At 45.6% G+C, this 24,153-nt stretch overlaps 2 protein-coding genes across 2 annotated transcripts in view; one reads left to right on the forward strand and one right to left on the reverse strand.

The window, feature by feature from the left end:
* Positions 1 to 708: 708 nt before the first annotated feature.
* Positions 709 to 4,022, forward strand: LOC147418499 (uncharacterized). Its single transcript, XM_086506847.1, has 2 exons — positions 709 to 3,180; positions 3,319 to 4,022. The coding sequence occupies exon 1, from the start codon at positions 920 to 922 to the stop codon at positions 3,089 to 3,091; it is 2,172 nt and encodes a 723-aa protein (XP_086362973.1). The 5' UTR covers positions 709 to 919; the 3' UTR covers positions 3,092 to 3,180; positions 3,319 to 4,022.
* Positions 4,023 to 8,325: 4,303 nt separating this feature from the next.
* LOC147418500 (glyoxylase I 4-like) overlaps positions 8,326 to 24,153 on the reverse strand; it is a 59,461-nt gene continuing 43,633 nt past the window's right edge. The window contains exons 2-5 of the mRNA XM_086507306.1: positions 9,126 to 9,273; positions 8,963 to 9,046; positions 8,654 to 8,857; positions 8,326 to 8,566 (exon numbers count right to left, since the gene is read on the reverse strand). Coding sequence (XP_086363432.1) covers positions 8,454 to 8,566; positions 8,654 to 8,857; positions 8,963 to 9,046; positions 9,126 to 9,273 — 549 coding nt within the window. The 3' untranslated portion in view covers positions 8,326 to 8,453. The remainder of the gene's footprint in view (positions 8,567 to 8,653; positions 8,858 to 8,962; positions 9,047 to 9,125; positions 9,274 to 24,153) is intronic.

A 24,153-nucleotide genomic window follows, 5' to 3' on the forward strand; every position in this document is an offset into this window, starting at 1 on the left:
GTGTTGACGCCAAATACTCCACAAGGTCCAACATCTGCTCCATGTGAAGAAAGCTGCAAAAGGCTTTAATGGGCAACAAAATATTGTAAACCTGGCAAGCAGAAATGAAGCTGAATTGTTGTAGTCGCCAATCCATGATACAACATCCATCAACTAGAGGTGGAATGGGGAGAAGGTCAACCAACATGAGGTGCAACTGTCGCCAGAGAGGTCGATAATGCATGCCTAAACCAAAAGTGCATGCCATCTCAAAACCCCAACACACACACACACACACCACATAAGCAAAGACATAAGTGTTGAACGAGTTAGAGGGCCTACACATGGTGGGTTTGAAAACTCACCTTCAAACTCATAAAACTATTCCTAAAAGGTACCCTTGATAATAGGCGTACCTTCACACTAAGTAGTTTTCAAAAGATGTGATCGTACAGCAAGTTTTGGGTGGGATGAGTAGGAGAAGGGAACTAAAGTTTTGGGTGGGATGAGTAGGAAAAGGGAACTAAAAATAAGGTGTTTACCTTTTATTACAAAGTACCGAGAGTGAAACTATTCCATGTCGTGCTAAACTTTTGCTATTTTGCAAAAGTTTGTTTAAAGAAACACCTTTCTCTTACATTCGTGGGATTCTTTCTCAGCAAGAAAAAACCTTCCACTTTCCTTTTCCAAACCCACCGTGTGAAAGCCTTCTTATTAGTAAAAACATCTTACAAGCTTTTCACATCCAAACAATTAGCAAAACGCCTGTAGACATAACACTCCTCTGCTCATTCTGTCTCATCTTGCTTGTGAGTTCAGGCTTGTCCAGCTCTCTCTTCAATGGCGAATGAGCTCCTGCCCCGGATCTCTGACACAGTAAGCAAACCCTAAAATCTTTGTTCTTGTATATTCGCACTTCATTAGTTTGTGGATCTTAGACATGTCGTACGTGGACAACGGGGAAGATGAAGTCGATTACGGTGAAGCAGAGGATCAAAATCCTGCCTTTCAAGCAGGTGGGCACGCTTCTACTTATGCAGAGGATGATGATGCGCTGCAAGAAGATGGCTACGAGGACCTCTACGACGATATGAATATAGGGTACTTTGAGCCGTCTGCTGCTGAGATCTCTTCGCAAAAGGACGCTGTTGATAGTGGGGAGAACCTTGGCTTAGGGATTCGAGAAGCTGAGGTCTCCATTGCTCATATGAAGGGACTTTCTGTAGGCTCTGCTCTTTTCTCAAACCAGAAGAATGCACTGCCCGAGATCCAACTTGGGAAAGTCCCAGGAATTCAAGTAAAGGGCTCTTCAGTGGCCCTTATCAAAGAAGAGGGCTCTGTAGCCTCTGGTGAGGAAGCGACCAAACAACTGGGTGTAGCTCGGAGTGGCCTGTCAGTGAGCATGCCTCAACCCCAAGTTACAGTTACACTTGATGCAAAGCCCAAAGTGACCACACCTGCCATTTCCATTTCAATCAACCAAGCCAGGTCAATGGAGGAAAAGGACCTGGGCATGCCTGGTATCCATTTGCAGGCAAGTGCAACTATGAAGGCCAAAGATGAGAGTGATGTTACACGTACCGCCATGGAGTTCAAAGTTGCTCCAGCTGCTACATACCCACCTGTTCCAAGCAAGGGAAATGGTATGATACCTGCAGAGCCTCTTCCAACCCCAAATGAGTATGAAAGAGCTGCTATTGCAGATAAGCCTGCTTCAGGAAAGCCGCCCGATAACCACATGGTAAGGGCCCGAGGGCTAGTCGATATAGTAGAGAGAGGGTATGCAGGAGACGGTAAAGCATCCCAAGCTGTATCAAACAGAGACTCAACGCCAGTTCCCACTATGAATGACTACACAATGAAGCACAATGTGCAGTCACATAATGGTGGTGGAGGCACTATGCTCTTTGTTGGGGAACTACACTGGTGGACTACCGATGTCGAGCTTGAGACTGCATTGTTGGAGTTTGGTGCTCTCAAAAACTTAAAGTTCTTTGAGGAGAGGGCAAGTGGAAAATCTAAAGGATATTGCCAGGTGGAGTTTTACGACCATGCTGCTGCTCTTGCATGTAAAGAGGGTATGAATGGGAGAAAGTTCCATGGACGTTCCTGCTTGGTTGCATTTGCAAATCCGAGAAGCATAATGCAAATGGGAACTGCTCAGGTTGAAAAAGCTCAAGCACAAGTGCGTGCACAGCAGGCACAAGTGCAAGCAAGGAAAGCCATGGCTGATCCTAGTGGCAATAATCGAGGGACTAGCACTTACCAAGGTGGTGACAATAACCGCAGTTATGGACGACCAACGACTGGGGCTGGCAGAGGTAGCCATGGGCAGACTGCAGGAGGAAGAGGACCTGCAAGAGGTAGAACGAACATGAGCAGTAAAGGGCTAAGTGGAAATGGGGGCAATGTGGGAAATGTTACTCCGTATGGACAAGGGCTTGTGGGTCCAATGGGAAGCCATCCCTCTGGAATGATGATGCCACAGGCCATGATGGGACAAGGATATGACCCAGGCTACGGACCTCCGAGAGGCAGTTCTGGTTATGGGGGGTATGTTTTACCGGGGCCACCTTTCACTGGTATGGTGCAACCCTTTCCTACGATGGGACCTGGAACTCTTCCTGGTGTGGCTCCACATGTAAATCCTGCATTTTTTGGCAGGAACTCCACTGCAAATGGAATGGGGATGATGGGAGGGAGTGGAATGGAGGGCTCTCAAAGTGCTATGTGGGGTGACGCAAATATGAGTGGATGGGGTGCAGATGAGCATGATAGAAGGGGAAGGGAAGCCAGTTATGATGATGATGCGGCAGATTCTGATTACACTTACAGCAATGAATTGGCGTATGAAAAGAGTAGAGGGGCTGAAGAGCTGAATAGGGCAGATGCTGAATGGCCAGAAAGGCGACGCCATAGGGACAGAGAGGGTTACAGGGACCAAAGGGAGAGGGAGAGAGAGGGGGAGAAGGATGATTGGGAGAGGGATAAACCATGGAGGGTAAGGAACAAAGGCCGTGCAGTGGCAGATGAAGATGAGAAGGAGGATCTACGCTTGCGCTCGAGAGAGGAAGAGTATGGAAAGAGACGTCGCCTTGGGAATGAAAGGTAGGTTGGTTCATCCAAGGAAGAATCAATGTCAAGAATCTGGAGGCTCTTGCGCTGTTTTGTGCTCTACATCGATCTCTGAGTTTTATTGTGGTAAGTCTTGAAGAAACATCGAACTTCCGTGTCACATGCAAAGATATCCTTTGCATGTTTATTGTTTGTGTGTTTTTAAAGTGGACTGTGGCACGTCTATTGCATTGACATGGGGTGTCAAAATGATGGTGATTTCAGAAAACTCAACTGTTGGAGGGACACGTTAACACAAGTAAAAGCCATGATGTGTAGTTTGTATACATTATGGCTTACTGTTTTCTATGGTGGGAAGTACTTAGCATTGTATATATCTGCCCAAACCTGAAACATCTGGTGATTTTGTGAGAAAGTTTGCTGTTCTTCTTATGGAAAAACAATCCCCTCGTTTGCGCTGCAATGTGCGCAATCTGCTCGTTTCCTTTTAGAGATGATCCCCTTGCACACACAGGGATTTGGGAAGTCTTCAATTTCGAGAGCTTCCCCCTTCCTGACTCGTTGATGCCATTTGTACTTGGCTGCATCTGGCTTTGTCACCAGTATTTGGGGCGCACCGCATGTCTTGCCCCTTAAGATGTGTGCTTAGAAGACCTTATCTTCCTTCTTAAATTTAGCTTCAGTTGTACCTGATGAAATGACCTAGGTTCTTTCCTTTAGAAAACTGAAGCTTTCGACAAGCAGGGAGACAATGCTCCCAATTGCAGCTCCTACTTTTGTACAACAGGTTTCACTGCGAAAGTTCAAAACACAGCTCCTCTGTTTGGGAGAAACACAGTTGGTCTACTTGTCATCCGTGTAGTTGCCCAGCTTGCGTTTGTAAGACTCGGTGGGCTTTGTAATTTTATATGCTGTAATGTGTCTGTAATCGTAGGAGTTTACTCAATTGCTGGATGAAAATTTTCTTCTGTCATTGTGCAAGGGCTATAGCCGCATTTTGAATAGTGTTTTATTGAGACTAGCAAAATTTTGGAAGTGTCAACAGTCACTAAATTTTTATGGAAGGATTGTTTGCTCACAAATTTTTTGTATCTACGTTTTTGTACTGTGTTACCTTGCCATTTCTCCAGGATTTTGCGTAGAAATGACACTTTGTTGATGAATGGCTAACCTTTATAAGTTATATGTAGGAGTACTTCTTGTTCTGGAACGTGAAATCGTATCCCTATCATGAGGGGGACGGCTGGGTGGTGTTTATTTCATGTGTGGAGGGGGGGGGGGGGGGAAGCCTTCTCTGTGGATGAGTCATTATCTCCCCTACATTCATCTTTATGTCTGTGTCTGAAAATGTGGTTTTGGAGAAAGTTGGTGTTAGTGAGGTATGGAAGGTGAAACGCAGTGTGTCAGCTGCTGCCCCTACGGGACTTTTGGAGTATGTTCACAGTATGAGGCACATGAGCTACGGTACTGTGTCATTAAGTAGTAACGACGGCGATTTAGATATGCCAAAGGCCTTATGCCCTCTCATTGTCTGCATTTGCACATCAGTCGAAGGAGGGAGAGGTGCTTGTTGGTTTGTGTGTGTGTGTGTGTGTGTGTGTGGGGGGGGGGGGGGGGGGGGGGGGGGGGTGTTTGATGATTTTAGAGTGGTCTGCTTTCAAGCCTACAAGTAGCCTCCTCTCCCTTATAAGTGGGTCAAGATAGATCTCTTTTGTTGTCCTCGAGTATAGGTACAGGATATATGTATTGCATTCATTCTGTGAACTTACTCCAAAAGCCTTGTAGGGGCAGCAGTTGACACACTGCCTGTCACTCACTTTTTTATCTCACCATGCATACAACTGCCTCCTTCCATCTTCCATACCTCACTAACACCAACTTTCTCTAAAACTACAGTTTTAGACACATGCGTACAGATGAATGTAGGGGAGATAATGACTCATGGACAGAGAAGGTGGACTATAAGCTACGGTACTGTGTCATTAAGCAGTAACTACGGCATTTAGATATGCCAGAGGTCTTCTGCCCTCTCATTGTCTGCATTTGCACATCAGTCGAAGGAGGGAGAGGTGCTTGTTGGTTTGTGTGTGTGTGTTTGAAGAGGGGGGGGGGGGGGGGGGGGGGGGGTCACTGCTTATTTTTCCTGTGATGATTTTAGATTGGTATAGCTGGAATCAGCCGTTGTTTTGTGTAGCGTCCTTGTCAATATTTGGACGTGTTCGCAATTATGTTCAGGTTCATGGAAGCCACATTTTGTATATGCTTCATTGCTGCAGAGAAATATATGATGATTCGTGAAGTGTCTAGTTATCTGAATACATCTCGCAGAAAAGCCTGGTCGAGTCACCGCCAATAATTTTCGAGCTGAAATTGGGGCTTGTGACTTCTTGAAGTTTTGAGTTGCTTTTAATTTGCTGAAATCTGGAACGGTGCATTTGTTTGTGTGTGTGTATGTGCGTGTGCGTGTGTGAAATATGCATCCTTTTCTATACAGAACCCGTCTCTCTTGTCATCATCGATCCTGAGGTCACTATGTAAGCAAATTCATGCTTGGATAATCAAGGTATCGGCTATGTAAAGTAGCTACATTAGAGAAGGCCTAACAAGCCAGAAGAAAGTATGCCTTTTAGTACCAACAGCCATTAACGTATTGAGGTTGGGCAAACCAATAACTGATGTCAATACCAATATAGCAAGGTGCTAAGGTCCCCAAAGTCGTTGAGATCCACCATTGACCTTATTGACTAAGTATTTGTGCTATCATTATTTTTTCCCTCTAACAACCTTGAGATTATGGATTTTTTTGATGGCGCTTATGATTAATATAGTCAACTTGACGCAAGTTACAGCCCAAATGCAAGTGTTGTCTTATGTGCTAGATCTAATACTAACAATGCTTGATTGCACATACAAATGTGTCCAAATGCTACCAAATTTGATCCATAAGATGTATTGATGCTGTGGATGAGGGGTAGTGTGATGAGATGTCTCACTGTGGTCACTGCCCAAAGTGCAATTTGTGCATGTGCCTAAGGTGTGATTTATGCAATGTCAGCAACTATGAGCCAAACCTTGGCATATAGCTTCCACTACACTTGTAGATGTTCTGCAATTTAATACACAACTTGCTTGAATCATCTTGTTTCTGTTATGGCATTATATACTTTTGAATTTTTGAGACAGTTTTGAGCTTCCCTAGTGTTTTACTAAACCCTACTCCTTAAAAGGAACTGCTTTCAAGGGCAAGAGCAAACGAAGCAACCAAAAATCAAGTTTTCGTGCCTTTGTAAATGTTAAAAAGTGTTCTTGGGAGAGCTACACTCACCTACCATTACTTACTAGTCCATGCATTTGCTTATTCAAATTCAAGCTGATTTGTGTTTGTTCAAACAAGATATTCAAGTACATGGAACAAGGAAAATTAATCCTCTTCAAAAGAAACATACTTCTTTGGAAGTTGGGAGTACTTGCAATGGTATTTTACCTTAAAGCAATACATTGGTACTAGTGTGACAGATCTACTCATGTAAGCCTCTAATAACTACTAAATCAAAGTGTGATGCAGCTCTAAGACCAAGGGTTTGAAGCTTTAGTGACGATACTTCTTTTCATGCCGCAAACATAAGGACAAAACTTTTTGAGAGAGCATATCATCAACCTCTTCTATAGAATATGAACAGCCTCCCAAATCTTCAAGTTTGCTCGCAGATCTCAAACCTCTGGAATCAAATCTTTGTGAACCCTTGAAATCTGGCCGGTCGTCCTCTGCTTATTGTCGGCCCCTAACTGCTCAAGGTTGCACACTGAGCTGTTCAGTTGTGTCTGCACACGCTGCCAGGTCTGCTGAGTTGTTGGAAAGTGACCCTGTCAACCAAGCTTAAGCAGGGCAGGGCAGGGTAGCGAGTGGGCTTGAGAGAGATAGGGGCTGAGGCTGAATGATTCTATTACCAAGAAATTTCAATGATGACATTAGGGCCAAGCTATCCAAAAATATATATATACATTGACATTGAATCCAAGATTCACTTTGAAAGGAAAGTTTAAGGTATAGACTCATTGCCGTCATCAATGACATTATAACTTTTAAAAATGCTACACTTAGATTCACCTTTAAAGGAAAGTGCAAGGTATAGACTCATGGTAGTCATCCACAAGACATTGTAACCATCAACACCATCATGCATAGTATTGACAACATTCGGTGTATCATCAGAGTTGATGACTCACAAACCAATCACATGGTTGTCGAACTAACAAATTTGTTTTCTGCGTATGGTAGCCCCCTCGGACATCCCCCATTAACGTTCTTCATTGAAAAGCATGATTATCTTGCTTGTGGTATAAACCTCTTATTTCAATTGTTGAATAGGCAGTTGTGAACGTAGGGACGCTCATCTTAGTTCTCAAGTAATTGAAGCTTACAATATCGAATAGAGTGGCTTGTTCATCGCTCTTACATGTTTTGCACAAAGCCGATAAGGGGTCTTCATCACTCATTCAATAACATGCAAGGACTTTCACGACAAGAATCTTCATGGATTTGATCAATAGGCTTTTAGGTGGGCCAAGGCGAGGCCCATCTATTCCAAAAGCGTTAAATACTTGAATAGAGGTGGTAGCATTTCACTACTTTTCTTTCTTCTTTGAGAAGATTCAGCTCCTTCAGCTTGTGACAAATAAACTCCAAAAATAGATGTATTTTCTCTCATGGAAAGCAAACCATGAAAACCTCCAGTTCAAAGGAGGAACGTGCTTTAAGGGTTGTCTCAAATAAAGGCAAGCCTCAAACCAACTTTTTCTATACAATGGATAAGATGAATTTATCCCCTACATGATCACATGAAGCCAAATAGTTCGACCTCTACAAATTCTTGACACCAGGGAATCAAAAAGAATGCTGTACATAAGCACCAGCACACAGTGCTGGGTGCTGGGAAAAGCATGCTACGGATGACAAGTATGGCACTGAATGGACCAAGCCAAAGCTAGTACGCCAAATACGATGACAGAAAGAGAGAGTCCAGAAAAGAGCTTGGAATGGCAAAGTCGAAAGGTCCAAATGGCACCTTTGCAGCACATCTTCTGGCTATAATCTTGCCACCAGAAAATCAGCTAAGCTAAACCATTCGGCAACAGACTCGTAAGCTTTAAAGCAGAAAGCAGGACCCTAGACTTTCAACCACAATTTCGATCAGATATTTGTTAACCATATAAACAATTTTCATTAGGACACCAAAATAATAACCAAGGAGCTCACCACACTCCAGAACCAAATTCAAAGGATGCTCTGCTATATACATATATTATACATTTAGCTTTACATGAATGTGAATTGCTGTAACATCAATCCAAAGCTTCAAATACACGAAGGAAATCCCAAGACTCCCGACAAGGTCCAATCAACTTCTGGGAGTTTCATGCATGTAAGACGGCTGGCATTCTAGGGCATTACCATCTGGATCCCGAGTGAAAATAACAGGCCTTCCAGATTTGCTCATAGTGTATGGTACTCCTGTTACACCAAAGACAAAGCAATGCCTCTTGACAACAAAGCCTCCTTATACTCTTTACTAGCAACCAAACCACGTGCTTGACATACCTGCATTTTCCAAAACTCCTTTCAGCCGCATTGGATTTTTAACAGAGACGCAAATATGTCGGTCTTCTCCACCATGGGCAGGGCGCCCTGTTATGGGGTCGGGGTTTGGGAGCTCCATGAGGTGAATCATTTGATTGCCAACCCACAGCCATGCCCCCCGATATCGTAGCCTATCATCTGGCCTCAAATTGCATGTTTCCAAACCTGAGCTCAGAAAACACAATTTGCAAGAGTTGTCAACTTGAATGTATTGAGGGTTGATGGCATCCAAATGTGCAATTTATGCAGCTGCAAGGCTCAAGCAGATACCAAGTAAGCCACAATAAAACTCCAGCGAGCGCTCTAGGTTCTCGCATAGTACACCCACATGATGGATTCCGATGAAACCAATGCCTGCAGCACTAACAACCGCAAAGTTTCAAAATCGGAGGTGACACAGAAGATGTCCATGAATAAGTTGTAATTATCTTACTGTCATCTTCAGAATCCGTAGAGGACTCTAGTATCTCCAAGGGACTCGTAGATGCATTAATGGAGCTTCGCCTTTCTTTTGCTCTCAAAGGGACCCAGTTTTTCATGACACTTGAACTCCTCCAAGCGGAAGAGGAATGAGAAGAGAGCTGTTTAAGACCAAATGATATTGAAACCTTACTTAGCCATCAGACAGAAAATAGCCATAATCAGCACATGAATTGGATACACATAATGAATTTCTGGCTTGTGATGAGCTTGCTTAACACTATTTTCCATTCACTTCTTGATTATCTTTTTTTTTTCTTTTGATGAAAAATCGGTTGCTGTAATGCCGACATGCATCCATACAAGTATGATCCACAATGCTGGCTCCTCCTAAGAGATCAGAAGACCCCTAAAAAGCCAAACCACGTTGGTTGAACAGCCCTACCATCATAATCAGCATCTGTGAAATGCATCTTGAAAACTCCATGTTTGAAATGTTTCAAATTTCAACACATGCCACTTTTCAAGATAAATGCCTTGACCTAGAACTTTGAAACTTGAAGAAACCTGAGCATATCGTTTTTTAGACGGTCTAGAAAATTCAGCAAAACACTGTTTGGTTGGACTCCCTTTAAAACACGAAAAGGTTTACGCCAAGTTTGTTGTAGTCTTGGATAAACTTCCAAAAGACTCCTGCAAAACCCAAAAATGCAATCACCTGAAAATGGTGGCTAAAATAGTCCAATCCACGCTACTTGCTATGAGGAGGGGTTTCGAGCAGTCTCTTTTTTGTATTGACTATCTCCCTAAGGGCATGCAAAGCCTTGGCTGCTCTTGCTCATGCTGTTCGATACCATTACTGTCCCCTGTTTCAAGGTGTGCTAATGCTCCTGGTGGCTTGCTACATCTTGCCTACAGATTCCACACCCTGCTATTTTTCTGGTGTTGTTTGGTTTCTCCTGTATTCTGTTTGCATGAGCGACTTCTGGAGTTTGGTTCTTTGTTTTCCATTCTTGTTTGCCCTGTTTCTGTTGTGTTTTGATCAGTGTGTGGTTTCCCCTGTTTGCTGAGAACTCTGGGGAAAGGTAGTGGAGGTTGCTGGGGTGGGGTGTCACAGTTATAGCGTTGACTACATCTTTTACCCTGAAAGATGCAGATCTTTGCCAGGTTGCACTTAACCACACATTGAACAAGCTGGGCTCCAAAGCCTGACTCATTCTTCAACAAAAGGCATGGAAAAAGCAAAGGCCAAGAAAGCCAGTCAAAACAAATAGACACTAACAACAAAAGCCCTCAAAGAGAGTATGTGACCCCAGAAATTTCTGCCCTAACGTTTTTTCATTCATCAGTCTCCCAGCAGCAGATCAGCCCTAGCGACAACATCTTCTGCCTCAAGCATCAGTTTTCAGCAGCGTTTTCAGAATTCAACCCTTTTCCATCGTCATCATCAGCACTCTCGACATCGACCTTAGCAGATGAGCCCATAGCCTCGTCGCAGTCGCAGATCCAAGGTAGATTCCCTAAAGTTTTGCATTTCCGGCCCTTACGCTCTCAGATTCAAGCATCAGTGGCAAAATCCCATCAGCATCTCACCATCTAGGACCATTGTATCAATATTTGTGCAATATAAAGCAAACATCTCTCTAGCAATAGAGAGGGGGGGCCCTTGGAGGAGGGTTTGGGACCCCATCCAATGTTAAGTCTTCTTTCTCTCTCTATCACTCACAAAACCTTCACTCACAGTGTCTCTCTTCTCTCTCTAGTCTATTGCACATCTCTCACAAAGTAAAAGGAACCTTGAGTACGCATTGAGCACTCATCCTGATTTAATCACCATAAATCACTACAGCCACACATTACATTGACTTCAAGCTCTTTGGCAGTGTTTCATTTCATGACGCAAGAAAAGAACCCCTCTCAACGCTCGCTGCTGCTGTCTTTTTCTCCTGCCCCTCTCCCGCTCCCTCCTCTCCCTCCCCCTCCCTGCTTGCCCACCGCGCCCTACTCTCCCGTTCTCTCCTCTGCCTGCCCCCTCCCTTGGCAGCGCGCAGCTCTCGCTTCTCTCCCTTCCACGCTGCCCCCTGCCCGCATCCTTCATTGCCCCCCCCCAAAGGAGACTATGCTGTGATTTTGCTCGACAGTGATGTTCCATTGACATTGCTCGCCGGTGCTCTCTCATAGGGTTTGTCTTCATTCGAATCCTTTCTTCACAGCAATAAACACAAATGGAGGCTCATGCTCCACCCTAGAGTGACTCTCACGAAGCCCCCTCACCCAACCTTGCAGAGCCCACCATCCGAGTTGCTCTCTCACCACCAGAGCAAGCGAGCCTTGGCTGCGCCTCCAAGCAACCTCCGTCATCTGCAAGATCATCAGCACTCGTCCTAGCAGAGGGGAGGTGTGTGATCTCCTCCAGGCCCGCCTTTTAGCAAAGGTGGGAAAGATCATCGACGTTCAGCTTCTCGAATGCGGCTACTGTCAGATTGAGTTTGAGACGTCCGAGATGGCGTTCAAGGTCATTGCGATGAGCCCCTTGGCCATCTGAGCAGTCAGAGCACATTTTCAACAATGGCCATTGCTTTGGCCCAACTACTGATGCTCTTCTCGAGAAGGCAGATCTACCCATCTCAGTTTGCTTCCCTCGCTTAAGAAGAGAGTATCTCCCTTTACTTTCCAGGATAGCTCCGGAGATTGGGACTATCTTGGAAACACCTCACACGGTAGCTTCTATTGCTGCCAAGGCAGCGGGCATACCTACAATACACATTCTGGTTCGAGACACCCACACCCTCCGGAAGGTTGTTTTACTACCTCGGGTGAGCGGTTGTTGGCTCCGTCAGAATGTGGAGTATTTCGGCCTCCCGAATCAATGCTTCATTTGTCGACAGATGGGCTATCTTGCGAAGGCCTGTCCACGGAGGAGGCCTCGACCAGCAGCACAAACGCAGATCCAGCCTCCTAAGGATGGCCAGGCCCAACAAGGAGAGACACAAGGAGCTCAGGCAAGTTCTCCTCCGAGACTGGTGCCCAAGCAGAGGTGGGTTGGCCGCAGGTCCGTGGTCGACGTCGCCGGGGACCACCAAGTCAGTTTGGCGCCCCTGGTGGTTGACCTACACCATGCCATCAGCAGTGGGTTCCCACAGGAAACCGTTTCGACCCCTTACAGCAAGACAAGCCCACGGATACCCCTTTCACCTCATCTTTGCCACCGACAACCCCTCCTCCCCCGCTCCGCCCACCGCCCCTACCCCCCCCCCCGAGCCTCCATCACCTCCACCTTCCCCATTACCGTCCCCTCCCATTCTAGCCACTAGCCCCCTTGCTCCGTCATCCACTCCCTCTCCTGCCTCACAGCCGGCTTAGGGGACAGGACCTTCATTGACAGCTATGTCACATATTGTAGAGTCCTTGCCGCAAGCACAGCAATGGTGTGTCGAGGGAGACTTTAACATGTTGGAGGATCCCTCAGATAGGATTGGAGGTAGCCATGCTACTGTGCACGGGGCTAAGTTGGCAGCTAGGGAGCGTTTATGTATGACCTTGAGGGTTTCAGATGTTTGGTAGCATGCAAGCCTTGTGCGGCCCCCAGACACCTTATCTTTCTTTCGCTCTGTCACAAAACGGGCACCACTTGTCAATAGAAAAGAACAGACCGAACAGACTTTTAGCACTTCAATAACAACTGAACTCAAAGAGAGACGACACGCGACAAGGAGTGGCGGAATTCCACCCCAGAGAATATTGGCTCCAAACCTTGGCGCCCCTTTCGGTATTCTTTATATTGCATCAACACAGTACAAGTTGGTACTCAAGACTCTGCACCTTCTCCAGGAAGCATGCTAGAGAATGAGCCCTAGCCTCATATTTAAAGGCCCTAGGCCCCAAGAGCAGTTTTTCATGAAAAGCCTTTTAACTCAAAAGCTCTTGGTCCAAAAGCAATGCCAAAAAGCTGCCAGTGTAATTTACGAAAATCCGTACAGCCTGCCACATCATCAGCCAGCGCAAAATGCGGAAATCCATACAATTCTGCCACGTCAGCAATCAACGGAATTTTTGAAAATCTGTAAAATCTGCCACGTCAACAATCCGGCGAAAATTTGCCGCTTTCTTCTTCTGTTGCTTCTGCTCCTTCTAGGGTTTACGCCCCTTGGCCGGCATCTACAAGTTGGCTCCATTCTACAGGGCTTTGACACGTCATCAGTGTTTTACATCTCCCCTTCTTGAAAGAGAGTAATCGTCTGTGATTACAACATATCTGCAAAACAACTTAAGTTAGCTCAAGAATTTCCGAGGGTCATTCCGAGGTACAATCAGTTTGCTCTTTTTGTTAAGGAGTTAGCTTCTCCTTTCGTCCATATCGGAACTCTTGATATTCCGGCGTAGTAAAATTAGCCATCACACGCAGACCATACTGATCTAGCCATCACACGCAGACCATACTGATCTTCCACGGGGGTCAATCTCATCCAATTAGGAATATTCAATAATTGGCACATCACAATGCAACAAAAATGCTTACATATGCATGTTACAAGACACAACAAACAGCGCCGCTGAGCACTCCCCCGAGACAAACGGTCTGCGGTATGAAGTTACTCAACGACTACCTCGTCACTCCCCCGGCAAATAACCTAAAAAGGTCCGGGCCATGAGCTCAGAGGACTGTACAACCAAACGCTCCCCGGACCACAGTTTGCGTTGCTTGGAGGTTCAAGCATACAACCAAATGCTCCCCAGGCATCGGCCTACATCGTTCGGAGGTTTTCTAGCATACAACGGAACGCTCCCGAGGCATTGGCCTGCGTCGTCCCGAGGTTCAAACAATACCAAAACAATATTTCTCACTTCTCCACCCGGGAGTCAAACAATTCAAATTGACACCAAGAATGGTTTAAAACAAATAGCATCCATTTCAAACAAATTCCAAACAAGATCACCAAACAAGTTCTCAAACAGATTCTCAGACAAAATTCAAACTTAAAAAGCAATCTCGACATTAACCGAGCTCGAAAAGTTGATTGACTTTCCATCCTGAAACCTACACCAAAAATTAGGGTTAGGTTCCTTCCATGAGGTCGTAGCCGAGCACAGCATGGTCCATCAGCTCTTGGACAGACTGTGTTTCTTTGGCGGCGATGGTAGTCCCAAGAGATAGCAATCACACCGAACCTCCAAGGTCATTTGCTCGTGAAGAGACATCTACTGAGAGATGTCGAGAAATTTCAAGTTATAATCTGCTAGGGTTTCCATGGCAAGCATTTCAAGATACCCCACTTTGCCAGAAGTTGCACTCCAAAGAAAGATGTCAGAAACCATATAACTTCGGGCAAAATTTTTCTTGAAAGCTTGCCAAGTACTTGGAGTATGCTGCTTGGTAGCTATCAACATCTGCATGGTACTGTCTCTGAGAAAAAACAGCAACTCGAAACAAATCTTGGATCCTTCTCTTGCAATGTGATCTTAATGGCTTATGCCCTGAAAGACATGAGCGGTGAAGACGGGAGCGTGCCCAATGCGCGATGTGGTAAGGGTGGGAGTGACTAGTAAGTCCGGGGTCAGAGCACGAAGCCAAACTTTCCAATGCACTTTGTAAGTGCGATCTTGCATTGTCTGCTCTTTGGTAGGACCGGTATGCTTTCAGAAAAGCACACACCTGATGCTCTGATACCACTGTCACAAGACGGGCACCACGTGCCAATAGAAAAGAGCAGACTAAACAGACTTTTAGCACTTCAATAATAACTGAACTCAAAGAGAGAGACGACACGCAACACGGAGTGGCGAAATTCCACCCCAGAGAATATTGGCCCCAAACCTTGACGCCCCTTTCGATATTTCTATATATTGCATCAACACAGTACAAGCCGATACTCCACACTCTGTACCTTCTCCAGGAAGCACGCTAGAGAATGAGCCCTAGCCTCATATTTAAAGGCCCAAAAGCAGTTTTTCATGAAAAGCCTTTTAACTCAAAAGCTCATGGTCCAAAAGCAATGCCAAAAAGCTGCCAACGTAATTTACGAAAATCCGTACAGCCTGCCACGTCATCAGCCAACGCAAAACGCAGAAATCCGTACAGTTCTGCCACGTCACTAATCAGTGGAATTTTTAAAAATCCGTACAATCTGCCACGTCAACAGTCTGGCAGAAATCTGCTGCTTTCTTCTTCTGTTGCTTCTGCTTCTTGTAGGGAAATCTGTACAGTTCTGCCACGTCACCAATCAACGGAATTTTCAAAAATCCGTACAATCTGCCACGTCAACAGTCTGGCAGAAATCTGCTGCTTTCTTCTTCTGTTGCTTCTGCTTCTTGTAGGGAAATCTGTACAGTTCTGCCACGTCACCAATCAACGGAATTTTCAAAAATCCGTATAATCTGCCACGTCAGCAGTTTGGCGAAAATCTGCTGCTTTCTTCTTCTGTTGCTTCTGCTTCTTCTAGGGTTTAGGCCCCTCGGCCAGCATCTGCAAGTTGGCTCCATTCTACAAGGCTTTGACACATCATCAGTTTGTTACACACTCTGACTGCAAAGTAGGAGTAGCGAATCTATTTCGGATAGATCGCTTCTACACCAGTGACCACATCTTTGACATGGAAGGATCTGTTTGCATTCTAGCAAGGACTACATTTTCAGATCATGCACTAGTGATTCTTAACGTGATAGACAAACAAAGGAGTGGGAGTACGATGCTACGTATCCCTGAGAGGCATAGTCACAAGGGACGCGTCTTGAGGATTGGGGACGGGGCTCAAATGGATTTTTAGTGTAAAAAAGAGGGCGGGATGATAAGTGGAGATGGAAAAGAGGGGACAAGAAGCCCAAAAAATGGACGTCCCTTGTGACTATGTTGAGAGGATCTTGCTGGATCTAGAGCTCAAAGAGTAGGTGATGGCACGTTGGACAGAGTGGTTGGGCACTCGGAGCACCCCTGCTAGTAGAGTGACCTCTGTCTGGACTTGCTGAGCTTAGCCACTTCTTCCTCCAAGAGTATGCAGCTCGCTTGGCTGCAACCAAGGAGGAGGAGAAGCGTCTTCGACCGGGCATTGCTTCCTTGTAGCAAACCACCCAGACAGTCTTTAGTTGGAGGAGCAGATGCAGTAGGCTCGACAGGAGCTGACTAGCATTGAGGAGGGGTGTCATGAGTTTGCCTTTCACCGTTAGGCATCTTAGTGGACCCAGGTAGTTATTGGCGAGTTCTTCGAGATTGTGGAGCCTCGCCATGCGCGCACCAATGTAAGCCAGTTGAGGAGACCTCACAGGTCAGTTGCTTCAGAGCCGGAGGATATGCATGCAGTTGCTACTGACTTTTACCATGATTTGCTGTCAGATGAGCCACAGTCAAAGCGCCAGGATGCATGCAGAGAGCAGGTTTGGGCATAGATACCTTGACTAGTTACTGAGGAGACGTCTCAAAGACTAGAGCAGCCTCTCCAACCACAAGAGCTCCATGAGGCCCTCAGGGCACTCCCTCGAGGTAGTTGTCCAGGGGAGGATGGTATGACTTTCAGCTTCTTGGAGTACTGGGACATGCCTGGTTCAAATCTTTGTAGCCCCTACCAGTACATTTTGCACACTAGAGAGATGCCTCACAGCATCAGTGAGGGCTTGATCTACCTTATGAGGGAGGCGCCTTGGATGAGATTCGGTAGTGGCGACCCATCACCGTTCTCACTCAGTCTACAAAATCTTAGCAAAAGGCTTTGAGTTCGAGGATTCAGTAGCTACTTGAGAGCATTATACATGGGACTCAGACAGGTTTTGTCAAGGAGCATAGTATCCTTGACAACATTTTCGCCTTTTGGGAGGCGTCTACCCTCGCGCGTCTTCAAGGAGAGGATCTTGTGATACTCCTTGATTTTGAGAAGGCCTACAATCGAGTTGACTGGGATTTTTTGGAGGGTACTCTACGCAGGATGGGGTTCTCAAATGCTTGGATCAGAGGTGTGTCAACCCTCTACACAGATTTGTCAAGATCCTTTGGATGATAGGTTTGCATGTAGTGACAACAGTTGGTGGGGACATCTAGTTCCTACTCCCGCAGTCAACAACATTTGGATGCTTCATCCATACATCCCTTTGAAGAGCTCCAACCTTGGGGACAGCCCTTCTTTAGGTGTGCAGATTTGGCCACGGTTGGCTAGTATAGCCCTTGCAGTCTTTTGCCCAACTTTCTGACATGTTACAAATCAGGCCAGCGTACTCACCGGAGCCGGTTCCTTTACACTTGAGTATTGGAGACATGTTGTGTATTGGATATTGATTGCATAGTTCAGTGGTGGGTATGTTCTCTTCAACACAAGAACAAAGGACAGTTTTTTGATGAAGATTTTCACGAAGCAAGCTACAATAGTGGGAGTATATGTGCTCTTTCAAGTTTGGCATATTGTATTGGATTGTACGTACAGGTTTGATCTTGGCAGATGCAGAGAAGTGGTGGACATTTGGTTAGATCTCAGAGAGTTTTGCTTGAGTAGCTGCGTCCTTGGACCCCGACGGCTTCTTTGGCAAACATGATCCTCACGTGATGACCTTTTAGGTCTTCCTATTGTTAGCAGTCTGAGTTTACCAATAGTGTGATTATCTTTATGTCTCAAGTTCCATGAGATTCAGGTTTGCTATTCATTTATAGAGGAAGCAATTTTACTCTAGGTTGTCTCAAATTTCTTTCTTGTGGTACTCATTCTCTTTTCCCAATATTGAGCGGGAGGGGGAGTTCCTTCGGGGGAGTTCTCAGCTTCAGCTCTGGAGCTTTCAGTGACAATGTTTGCTCTGTTCCGACGTGGGGTTGAGTCACTTGTTACCTCAGAGCGTACTTTTGAGGATACTTCTATTTCAAAGGGGGATTCCAGGTTATTACCTTCAATTGACTTCCGCTGCTCCATTCAGTGGAGTACCATGCACGGTGTCTTCTAGTCCTTGGTTACCCTTGCCCATTTCTTGTGGCTTTGGATGGTGTGCTTGAGACCACAATGCAATTAGTATCTTGACGGATGTTCTTCTTTAGCCATTTCAGAAGTTGCCTTATCTTTCGGATTTGTGGTGTGATGGTTGCTCTTCCCAGTGCATCCGAGCAGTAGTTCCTACTGCCTTGTCTTCCATATTGATCCCTAGAGACTGTACTATTCAAGACACACCTACTTCCCTTATCCTTAAACTGGCATGTTATCTTTTACAGGTAGATAGTAGTCCTTCCGAACTAGGAACTAGTTACAGTTAGCTAGCATTCTTCATAGTGGGGAGACAGTCTTCTTGGTTCTCCAAGATTTGGTTCCAAGTTTACAATCAATGGTTCTTCTCTTATAGAGCTTGGGAGCAGGACCTCTTGATCTTGCCGTGTAGGTGCAGTCTCAGTATTGATGTGTGTTTTCTTTCTTTTGGATGTTTGTTCCCAATTCACTTTGAGAGTGGGGTGATATTCTCTCGGGTGGTGTTCCAGACAATTGAAGATCAGTTACAGTTTCACTCTCCGTTCTGTTGCAGATACAGTTTCCAGTTCATCATTCTATATGGTGGTTGGTGTAGTTCTTTGGTTCTTCGTCATTGGACATATAGTTCCTAAGTAGCCTCGGTTGTCCCTTTCCTTGGACTTCCCATAGCAGCTTGGAGTTTTTTGGCATGTGGTATATGACCAGAGGTGCAGATTTCTCACTCTTCCCTCGAGGGTGGAGCACTCTAGAGTTGGGAAATGATCCGGATACCAGTCTTCTATGCCTTTACCCTCAGTTTTGATGCATACTCTTGGAGCGGTCAGCAACAGTATCTTCTGCACATGCCGGTTTTGCGACTTGTGAGTTGGTTGGCTTAAGGAGTTTCGTGATAGAGCTGGATTTACTTTCAGCAGACAGCATTATACTTCTCAGACGTCTTTCGGGGTCACAGTTGGATGGTACACTGGCAAGGTACTATTCAACCTCAGAGTCCTGTAGCAGATATCCTCATTCACAAAACCCTCTCTCTCAGTTGCAGATTGCTCACGCTAGCTCCCTGGTCCGACTTCCTTTCTAGGAGCTGACAGGGGGTGTTAGAGTTCATGCATCTCTGCGAATTCGTCCAATCAGTCCCAGTTTCTCCCAAGGATAGGTGCTAGGGAGTGAGGGTTGTTTTGTGGCTGTGCCCGACCAGTGTGAGGTTGTTTTCTCATGTCCGGTTGTCTTTAGCCATGTTTAGCTCGGGTTTTGGCTCAGTTTCATAGCCATATAGGCTCCTTATACCAAGGGGCATTTTTCCTCCTTATAGTTGAGTCACCTCCCAGGGCTCTAGTGGCCAGTAGCCTATTTTTTTCCTTAATTTCCCATTGATGGGATTTATACCAAGTCGTGGGGGGCTGAGAGTTGGGTCAGGCAGTCTTGTATCTCCCTATATAGGGAGTGGGAGGGGTCACCCTTTTGAGCATGCAGATTAGTCCCAGGTTGGGGTGCCCTCCCTTGGGCAGCCGAGGGCAAGAGGGAGGCAGCCCAGCGTTTTTGGGCGCCCCCTCACTTGCGTTTTTTGTGCAGCCAACAGCCCCTTGGGGCTGATAGCCTTGGCGTTTTTGCCTTGTGCAATGGGCAGTAGTCTAGCCGCGCGCTCTCCTCATGTCTGCGTGTCACGGGGATGGGCAACACGTGCCAACAGAAAAGAACAGATTGAACATCTTTAAGCACTCCAAATAACAATTGAATTGAAAGAGATGCACGACACACAAGACAAGTAGTGGCGGAGTTCCACCCCAAGAGAGCACTGACCCCAAACCTTGGCGCCCCTTTCGGTATTTCTTCATATTGCTTGAACTCAGTACAATGCCGGTACTCCAAGCTTTGTACCTCCACACTGAAGCATGCCAAAGAATGAGCCCTTGGTTCATATTTAAAGGCCCTTGGCCTATGAAAAGCAGTTTACATGAAAAGCATCAAACTCTAAAACATCTGGTCCAAAAACTGGCACAAAAAGCTGCCCATCAAAAATCACGAAAATCCGTATAGGTGCCACGTCAACACAGTCAACGTGAATCCGGAAATCCGTAAAGGCTGCCACGTCAGCATGTCAACACCAAATTTGTGTGTCTATACTGGCCTGCCACGTCATCAATTGCTACGTAATAGTGTGTGTGTGGGGTCCTGCTTTATTTAATCCCTTTAGGTCACTTGGGCCCCATCGGACGGGGTCTTGCAAGTTGGTAAAACTTCTTCTGTTCCTTCTAGGCTTTAGGCTCCTCGGCTAGGATCTGTAGGTTGTCACGGTTCTTCAGTGGCTTGACACGCCAGCAGTTTGTGACATCCCCCCTTCTTCACAGAAAGTAATCGTCCGCGATTACCGTATATCTACAAAACAACTCATGTTAGTTCAAAAAAATTTCCGAGGGTCATGCTGAGAGACAATCAATTTTCTCATTCTAAATCATAGCTCTTGATTTCTTGGGTTGTTGGCTTCCCAGAAGAGTCTCATCCAATAAGGAGTTTCATTCCAGATTGGAACTCTTGATATCCTGGGTCGTTAGTTTCCTAGAAAAATCTTATCCAATAAGGAATATTCAGTGGTCACACCTCTTCTAAGAGGCCCTTCACAACGCAGACTGTTGAGTTTGGCTTTCCCCTTATCTTGGATTACCCTACCTACTGACAGGACACCATTTGGTGGTGGTCCGTGCGGTCTCCCGGTGACTGCTGCAGCTTATGGTAGCTTATACAGTGCAAACTGTTTAGTCTGGCTTTCCTTGTTTCGGAGGACGTTTACGACATAGATTGCTACATCTGGCCTTCCTGGAGTTTTACACAGCTTAGCCACCTGGCAACACTGGGTTACAAGTTCATGCATTGACAAGCTTTCGATCATTCTCATGACGGTTCATGGGCTTCCCCATTTTCTCTAGATAGTTTGACTACAGACACCACAGGTCCTATTGGGCAGGACACTTGCAGGTCTATTGGCACTTCTTTTACGACAAGGAGTTGTTTTCGCACTTGGTTCGGAACCTTCACGCAATACCTTCACACTGCATTAGCGGAGTACAACAGTTTACTACACTGCTCATGACGGCACTTTAACATGGAGATCTCTCGGAGGTCGGGACACCCCAGACTGCTGCTACACTCATGGAGTATTGTCCTTTAGTGGACATCGTAATAGACATCTTCATCATTTGACTCACATCTTCGGCTTCATGCGTTTTGTTCAACATCAGGTGCTGAGAGGGGTGTTAGACTTACACCACTCTGCTGCTTCACAGGTCTAGGGCATACATGTACGGCTAGTATGTCTTCGGGTTGGCCACCCATAGTCTAGGTTGTACTTGGTCCGCCGGCCGCCCGAGTTTGGAGCCGGCCAACCACCTTGTCCGAGCGCCCTCATATATTTCCATATATCAATTTTTTGTTGGGTCGTGGGGATTTTTTATCAGGCCTTGCCCTACCTCCCTTGGGCACCTATTTATAGGGCCAGGGGGGTACCCACTTCCATCGTACTGATTATGCAGATGGTCTTTTGCTTATAGTAGTCATAGGGGACTGGTCGCCCCCTCTTCCTACATCTAGCGTTTGTGGTCTCCTTCTCTCTCTCTCTCTCTCTCTCTCTCTCTCTCTCTCTCTCTCTCTCTCAAGCGCACTCTCACAAGAACAACGCATATGTGCGCCGAATGCTCAGACAAACTTCGGCCATAGGTCAGGATGTCATCGAGAAATATAACAACGAAGTTGCTTAGAAAGGGTCTCAGCAAATCATTCATCGTCAGCTGAAATGTAGCTGGAGCGTTGGTCAAGCCAAAAGACATGACCAAAAATTCATAGCGACCATAACGTGTATGAAAACCTGTTTTAGGAACATCTTCCAGTTTGATTCGTATCTGGTGATAGCATGATCGCAAGTCTATCTTCGTAAAATACAACGCTCCATGAAGTTGATCTATCAGATCCTCCATACGCGGGAGCCGATACTTACTCTTGACAGTGAGCTTATTCAACCCCTTGTAATCCACGCAAAAGCGCACAGTGTTATCCTTCATACGAGAAAGTAACACAGATGCTCCCCACTGGGATTTACTTGGCCAAACAAAACCTCTGTCAAAAGTCATATTTTTAGCAAAAGATTAATCAAAATAAATAGACTTTGTAGTCAAAAGTTTCTAGGAAAATTATAGTAAGTGTAAACCAGTGATATAAAGTTGAGGACATGAAATCTTTTTTTTTTTCGACACACCATAGGGCCCACAGGGAGAGGTGCTTATCCCTTCCAAATATTAGCCATGTTACATGGTCGGGCAAGGGCCGCGTACCATCGGGCAAGAGCCACGCGTAGGCATCACCATGGCTACCTAATTGATGCACCACATGCTGGGAATGGCGGAGAGAACTCGTAGCAACCAGCTAGGAACCTCCTCCTCGGGTGACCCACCCCAGGAGGAGGATGCACTCGAGTGTCCAAGGGCAAGAGCCCTAGCAACGTGAACACCAGGTGAGCATAAGTGTCTCTCTAGAGTGTGACCCAACGGGGGATTTGAACCCACAACCCATAGGTTGAGAGGCCAAAGCCTTACCGTTAGACCAACTCTTTGGGGACAAGGACATGAAATCTTTAAGAGAAGATAAATAGAATAAATATTAAGCTCAAAATAAGCAGATTCCAAGCTTAAAATTCGATGGGCAAATTAGAAAAAGATATACAAAATTATAAGAAAATTAGGAGAGCTTAAAAAACCCTTAGGGAAGCTTTGTCGAGATAATCTTTCAGCTGTCGTTGAATCTCATCCTCCTTGGTCTTACTAAACCGATAGGGTTGCTTCGAAAAAGGTTGACTACCAGCCACGAGTTCAACGGTATGATCTACTCCTCTCGAAGGCGGCAAGCCAAGAGGTAGATCATCGAAAAAAACATCTTGAGATCAGTCATGATTTCTCGGATAAGGATGGATTCGTCAGAATCCCGAAGTTCAACAAAAGAACATGAAACATTTTTACAAAATTCAGCGACAGAAGTACTAAGCACTAATGAATCAAACCAAGCACATGGTACACATTGATAAAAGTCAACATCAGAAGACATTTCCAAAGGAGTAACAATTGATATTGCAAAACCATTATTTACAAAAATCTGATTACAATACGAAACAAATACATGAGGCATGTCTTGTTTAACAAAAACAAGAGAGTGATGTAAATAATCTATATGCAATGTATCTTGTTTATCATAAAACCATGGAATTTGTCACGATTGTGACGTATTCTTTGTCTTGGTATTACCTTCTTGCTTGTTTCCTTTGCAGATACGAAGATGCACCAGATCCGAGACCCTTGATTCTCCAAAGGATGCGTCCCTTCGTCCAAGAGTCACACCTGTTCGGCGAATAGCCATGCCTCTTCTTGCACCTTTACGCCGAAGGGTCACGACTCTACAGTAGAAGGACACGACTATTGGCCTAGAGTCATGTCTCTTGACCTATGGTCATGTCTTTCATCCTGTCTCTTCAGTTTCTATATAAGAACGCCCTTGTAACACATTTCAATTAAGCATTCAAGCAATCAAACACAGAGTCTTCCCAGTCTTATCTCTGAGTCAAGTCTAAGTTTCTTAAGTCTTAATCATGAATCTAAGTACTTAATTAAGGATTAGTAACTAGAATCCTTACAGTGGCATCAAAGTAAAAAAAATTCCCAGGACCCGATGGTTGTGAGCCTCTCACCCTCGTCGCTACCCTCTGCCCCCCCTTCTCGGAGTTGCATGGAAGCAGAAGAAAGGTGGTGTACACACGCATACGCGTATAAGGTAACATGAATCCTTCTGTTTCAATTACATAAGTAACAGACAAAGATGCAAATGTGTGTATGCGGCGTGCCAAGTACTCGGTGAATTATTGGAAACCCTCTGCTGGTGACCCTTCGTGTGCCTCTTCATTGGATCGTGCCCTTTTGTGCATGAGTTCACACCCCTTCATGTGAGAGATTACTGACCCAACTGGCAGCCACCCCTTCACGCGAATGGTCAGTAGTTCAACCATGCAAGTACCCTACACAGTGGCGGCACCCCTTCACCACGAGACACGTACATTGATGCCTTTTCCCAGCAATGGCATGA

This window comes from Adiantum capillus-veneris, chromosome 30 (assembly GCF_014529385.1).
Source record: "Adiantum capillus-veneris isolate H3 chromosome 30, ASM1452938v2, whole genome shotgun sequence".
Taxonomy (NCBI): Eukaryota; Viridiplantae; Streptophyta; class Polypodiopsida; order Polypodiales; family Pteridaceae; genus Adiantum; species Adiantum capillus-veneris.